The 6,511-nt window shown below is 46.2% G+C and overlaps 1 protein-coding gene across 1 annotated transcript in view; it reads right to left on the bottom strand.

Annotated features, from left to right (window-relative positions):
- The window catches only part of LOC109916292 (T-box transcription factor TBX22-like), an 11,679-nt gene extending 7,910 nt beyond the window's left edge, over positions 1-3,769 (bottom strand). The window contains exons 1-4 of the mRNA XM_048604942.1: positions 3,592-3,769; positions 2,777-2,873; positions 1,580-1,681; positions 230-404 (exon numbers count right to left, since the gene is read on the bottom strand). Of these exons, the coding sequence (XP_048460899.1) occupies positions 230-404; positions 1,580-1,681; positions 2,777-2,873; positions 3,592-3,769 (552 nt within the window). The remainder of the gene's footprint in view (positions 1-229; positions 405-1,579; positions 1,682-2,776; positions 2,874-3,591) is intronic.
- Positions 3,770-6,511: the final 2,742 nt, after the last annotated feature.

The following is a 6,511-nucleotide window of genomic DNA, read 5'->3' as shown; positions in this document are numbered from 1 at the left end:
CCTGCTGTGTTCATCCAGCTGTACACCTTGTTATCTCTAACACATTAACACATTGCCACATTGACTCATTGTCATATACTCACACTGACAGTCATAAAAACACACATCGTCACCTACACTTTCATAAATAGTTTGACCACATACAATATGTGTTGAATTTGCGGTTGTGAAATGTTACTGTTTTCGGGACAGGCATGTCTTAGATGAGATTTTAAAACTGATTACTTACATGCCCCTTCTCGTCCATGTCATTGTTGGTAAGTTTCACCCGGTCGAAACTAACGATTTGTTTCATCCAGGACTCCCCGGAAGCTGGCGAGTCCGGGTGCACGTAGAGACGGGGGGTTAACGGGGACTGTTCAGTGTTTCCGGCCACCATCCACTGTGAACTGTGGTACACATACCTGCAGGACACCACACAAGGAGTGACTGTCCAGGTAGAGTGGAAAGGGCGGGGGAGGGATAATCCGGCAGCCAAGAAGCATAAATTAAGGAGTGTAAAATTTAAAAAAAATGCAACGCCTAAGGACGATATTCGACCCATCACACCTCTTTGAAAGAGCTGTTAATAATCCCACTCACCTGCCCATCCCCAGCAATACTGTCATAGTTCCCTTCGATTGTTTACCCCGTTCAGTTTTAGACGACATTATTGAATCAAGAATTAGCACCTATCCCACCTGTGCACTCTCAAATCAGAACAACTTGCTGTGTATATACCTCCTGGTTAACATTAACTGTACTGACCCTGCTGTGACCTGGGGGCAAGTTTTACCTGTTCACTTTGTCAAATGGTTTTGAACATTATCAAATCTCCCTTTGACCTCGTCGGCTGCAGGGTGTACCCTAACAGTTTCTACAGTATCTCCATAACTGAGATGCCTACTTCATCTCCTTCATTAACAAATCTCCTTCGGCAGTTTACAGCGAGATAACGCCTTAGGCAGTTTCCTCACCGGCCAGCTGAAGAGAAAAGCTCTGAAGGGCAGTTACCTGAATGTGGGTAGACCCATTTCTTTGTTATTAAGGGAGACCGGTCTCATCCTAAGGAATAGTCCTGGCTCTCGCTGTGTTTACAACCACCGTCTGAAAGTGTCGCTCTAAATAGCAGCGACCCTTCAGTTCCGCTCATCTTTATTTCGACTGAAACGTTAACTGCCTCTCTCAATTTACAGTTGCTGCTAAATAATACCAGCAGTTTCTGTTTGTGTGCTTTTTTAAAATAAATCAGATTTCCAGAATTATTTTACCAGTTCTGCTTGTATTTAATTATCTCCTGGTGTTCATAAATATAAGGCAACGAAGCTTATTGTCGAGATGTCAAATCCTGTCACTGTTTCAGTTAAAGCTTTATTTTTAACCAAAAAAAAGGCCACTTCTCCCTCAAGCAGTTCCGGCTGAATTTGAAGAGTTCAGTACGCGAACGTTCTGTGTATTTTTTTTCAATAAAAGACGTGACCGCGTGGAACATATACAGGGAAGACCTGTCCTCTCCGGTTTAGATGAGAAACATGGTCAAATCCCTCAAACATTTCACTCTCAAAGTGCAGCTACTGGATTCCTGTGCTGCTCACTTTACCTGTATCTTTTGGAATCCACGGGGATGATATCCATGGCAATATAGTACTGCTTGGCCGGTTCAAGACCTTTGATTTTCACCCGAACAGCGGGAAACATGCGCCTAAAGAACAAACCAGCACCGTTAGACCTTTGTTGTATTCCACCCGTGAATCCGAAACCGCCTTGACAGGGACTGGGGAAGTTGACAGTTTTTTTTAGAATCGCCTCATTGATTTAGGTGTTTAGGACACACGGCCCTTTTAAAATGTAATGAAATGTTTACTTGGACCATCTAGACTCTGTAGATTTACAATCGCTCGCTGGGAATGGGTCCCCTCCGCGGAGGGTCCCCTCCATATGTGAAGGATCAAATACTGACATCTCCTTTCAATTCTGAGTGAACACCATCACTCAGCCTGGGCAAATAGAAAGAAAATAACGCCGAATATTGAATTGATTAGACAGTGATATGTTCGCTTAGGACGTTAGTAATTCTTTATTCTAACCGGCCTGATTTGGAAAACACAAAAGCAGTCAGGCGGAGAGGACTTTCCCAATTTGGAGAAGGTGGGAGTTCACGACCCCCATCCCCCGTTCCCGGTTTGTCTCAGTCGTCTGATGAAGTTCATCCGAATGAGCTCAAGATTTGATTGAGGAACCAAAGCGTTGTTTTGTGACTCTCGGTTCGTTTGATGAAAGCGATGGCACCGACAGAGTTACCCACTTTCGTTCTCGCTTTTGCGATCCAGATTACACGAGACTCTAAATTTCTCGAGCCCACCAGTCCAAAGGTGTGCAGGTTAGGTGGATTGGCCATGCTAAATTGCCCACAGCGCGCAGGGATGTGCAGGTTAGGTGGATCAGCCGTGGGAAATGCAGGGCAGCGCGGATAGGGGGGGGGGTGGGGTACGGGTGGGGTGCTCTTGGGAGGGTCGGTGTGGACTCGATGGGCCGAATGGCCTGCTTCCACACTGTAGAGATTGGATGATTTTACATCCCCAGAACATTAACCTGAGAGTCATGTTACTAACCCACTGTGCCATCATCGCCTCCAGCTCCGTCTAATTCTAAACTGAGGCCCGAAAACTCTAGAAGTATGAATGCTATACAAACGTATTGAGACAGTGCGCGCTGAAAGCTCTCTCTCTCCCTATCTTGCACAGACCCAGGCGCTCTCTCTCTCTCTCTATCTATCTATCTATCTCACTCTCCTCACCTGCCGGCTTTAGTGATAATCATTTCTGTCCCAATCTCGTGAAATCGTTTCCAAAGCTCGGAGCCTTGCAGTTCCAGTTGAAGACCTTCGGAGTCCCCTGCGGGTGAGGTGGGTCCGGAGCCACTGCGGGTCTTGCTCGCCCGAGTTCTCGCCTCCCCTGTTCCATCACATGCAGCAACGAAAAAAAAACAAACAGCAATGTTGCCATCAACATACCCCGCCAGTACTCCTCATCCAGGGCTTCTATAGATCAACCATAAACCCCCACTCCCACCCAACCCCAAATGAATATTATCGCGCCTCTGTCTCATCCAGTAGCAACTTGAGTGAACTTTCACCTTTTAACCAGAACGAATAACTTCAGTGAAAACACAAAATAAAACTGGCTCTCTGGTTCTGGGAGACAACAGCCTTTCCAACATCGGGACTGACACTAATTTGAATCTAGGATATCTTCTGTCGATCGCCGAGTTCAACAGAAATCTTACTGCTTTCGTTTCAGAAACTGTAGCTTCTCCTCAAACCTTGCCTTCCCTTTCTAGACTGTTAGCGCGAATTAAAATCTGCCGACATGGAACTGAAAAGAATGTATCAAAATTAGGTTTCAAAATTGACGGAAGCAGGGAATTGTTGAAGTTAAAAGAAATAAAAATGTAAATCGGAAAAGTAGGAAACAAATTACAAACTGACATGAGTCACATAAGGAACAATAATATTTCCAAGTCTGCTAATTTGTAACGGCAGTCCTTTGCAGAATCCCAGTACAGCACTGGGAAGGTGCTGAGATTTGAGAGATCATATTCGATGGCTATCACACAAGGGTGACCGACCTGATTGTTGCTTTTCTCTCTGCTTGGAGCTCTGGGCTTGTTTTAGCGTGTCTCCGGGCCGGTCTCTCGCCTTCCCATCCTCGCCTTCTTCCAGTTTCCTCTTTAGAGAGTGCCCCACCAGAGATTCCACCGAGAAAGCGTGGGCCCGAGTACTCAGAGCCATCGGGCTGTTACCATCGACGGGGCGTCACCCCGGGGCTCCAAAGGGATTTGGGGGGATTTGTTTGGAATAGCGCGGCCGAGCCGACCTGGGAGACTGACGAGGAGATGGACACTGCGTCCCAGAATGAGTCCCATTCCCAGTTAGTGCAAGGGTTGGACTGGATACCGCGCTCTCTGCATCACTCCTGGGCAAAGAAACCTCTCGTACTTCCAGTGTCTCCCTTGCAGTGCCAAGTGTGGAGGCCGATAGCTCACCGCCTGTCAAAGTGAAGCCAATAGCAACACACCAGGGGAGCCAAGAGCGTGTGAAGTTCCACTAGTCACTAATTATCCTGAAGGAAGCTCCTTCTTTCCGAGCACTGGCTGGATGTGGGGGCGGGGGTGGGGTGGGGATGGGGGTTAATTGTTAGCAGTCATACCTGTCTAGCTGGGTGCACAGTGTGTAACTGTGGGCATGCACGGAACACTGCCACGTTTTATTAGTCCTGTGACAAGATCAGCTTCGGAAAATAACCCGTCTTCAAAGGGGAATGGTCTAATAACCAGCGAATCGCCATTATTGCTGTCTTTGTGTGTATGCACATACACATGTGCACGTATGGAAGTATATATGTATGTCCCTATGGATATGTACATACAGATTTAAAAGGGGACCCAATTTTTTAAATGTTTTCACTGGACACAAACCCACTGCAAAACTGACCCTTTCAATTCATGACAATCCACTGTTTAGAGACATCACTTCCACTGCGTTCTATGTACTTGTGCAGCTCTTTACGGATTTAAGAGGCGACTGACACATCTAACCGGGATCTGCCATCTCTGACCGGGAGATGTGTTCCCATCTTGAGGGCACATGATTTTAATAAAAAGAACAAAAGCCCCAAAACGACGCCTGCAGTTAAGCCTGAAGCGCAGAGGTGGGAGATGCAAATTGTGCACCCGGGAGCAGAGAAAGCGATCAGTTTCGATCCAGTGTGGGCTCCTGCCTTTGCTGCAGGGGCTTCACTCCCGCATTCCCAAATCATCATCCCCGCTGCAGGGGGCGGCGGGATCTTGCTGTGTACTTCGACGCTGCTCTCTCAGTCGGGGCGCAGAGAGTGCGAGATGGGGGTGGGGGGGAGGTGGTGGTTAGTTCAGGAGCCCCTCCCGGGCTATTTCACGTCAGCTTGCTCTATATTTTCACAGCGGTGTGGCACAGCCACCCTCCTGCAGATCCTGCTCCCAGCCCTCCCCTCCCCACACCAGTGCGGTAAACGCCGGCCTCCTCGGCTCTACGGGACCCCGGGGGCCGCCGTGAGAGACAAACGGACCGTGGCCTTGTTCCCCTTCCTGAACTTCTGGGATCTTGCTGTGCCGTTTGGGAACTTGAGCAGTTTATGCGATGATCAGTCGATTTAGTCGTTTCCCACGATAAAGCACGCAGGGACAACTTCAGAAAATAACTTGTAACTTATTTCTCTGCATCCATCAAATAGCACTCGGCAGACGTGCGTACGTTTCATTTTGTTTTAAAGAAATAACGTTTAGCCAAAGCATGTCCAAAATATGATCTAATTTCGCACACGGTGCGAGAAAATTTACACACCCTCGCAAGTGTTGGTGAGATTGTTCCGTGTCCTTTAGCTGTCAGCAATATTTGGATGAGTTCGTAATTCTAATGGGGGGATCTATCGGAACTGGAATTCGACTGGAATTGCAGGATAATAAGTAAGGATTTAGTAGTTAGTCAGAGCCTGCATTCACAATCGCCATACTATTCTCCTTCTCCCGTTCTCCAGTCCCTCAACCCGTCCATTCCCACATGGGGAGAACATTGCAGTGGGAAACCGGCGGAGGTAGAATGCTATTTGAATGAATGTAACTCTACGCTGTGCACTTTACACGTTAACACAGCCAATTTCTTGCTGCTAGCGCTGAACAATAATTTAAAAGAGAAACGCAATCACTAACAAACTAAAAAGTGCAAACACTTCAACAAAAAAATTTTAAAAATCAGCTGACGGTTTGCCTCAAACTAATAGACCGATTTTATTTTGTTTTAGTCTCCCATAAAAGCGACACGATTCACGATCAATACAATCGTTTGTCGTTCTGCGTAACGTGATTTTATAGTATAACAGACCATTAATATATGGACCAACTACATGGGAGTTCTGAGAAGTATTTTTGCACAAAACTCAAATATAAATGGAATTAGCCCCCAGGATTCTATAGCTCCGGGCACTGAAACGTTTACAGTTCGACACTGATTCACCTCGCTGCCGTTATAATATTTCATTGTTTTTACAGTTTAAAAACATTCAACGTTATGTTTTTACTGGTGGATTTAACACACGTTGTCCAGCAAGGTAAAATATAAAAAAAAAGACGGGTCAGTAATAACATGGGGATTGAAGGGAGCAGAAACACAGCTGACTGGTGCGTAACTGGTTCCATGTGTAAAAATATTTTCTTTCATGAAACTCGAATACATGTGGACAAGCAAAGGTTTCTCGGAGGATGTGTATAGCCTTGCGGTACATTCTCGGCTTCCTTTCTCCATTTCAATTGGATTATTGTAACAATTGTTTATACTTTTGGTTTATTGAAATTGACCTAATATTTCCAGCAATCCGAAGCTTGTGACTGACATCAGCTAAAGAAAACGCGAGCTGGTGTGGACTGTACATTTTCTCTGCAAGTTAGGGACTTTGAAAATGCTTGAACTGTAAATTAGATCAAGCTGAACATCCGCAGTCCG

Source organism: Rhincodon typus, chromosome 14 (assembly GCF_021869965.1).
Source record: "Rhincodon typus isolate 14 chromosome 14, sRhiTyp1.1, whole genome shotgun sequence".
Taxonomy (NCBI): Eukaryota; Metazoa; Chordata; class Chondrichthyes; order Orectolobiformes; family Rhincodontidae; genus Rhincodon; species Rhincodon typus.
The sequence above is the reverse complement of the archived record's forward strand: the minus strand, read 5'-3'. Positions and strand labels throughout refer to the sequence as shown.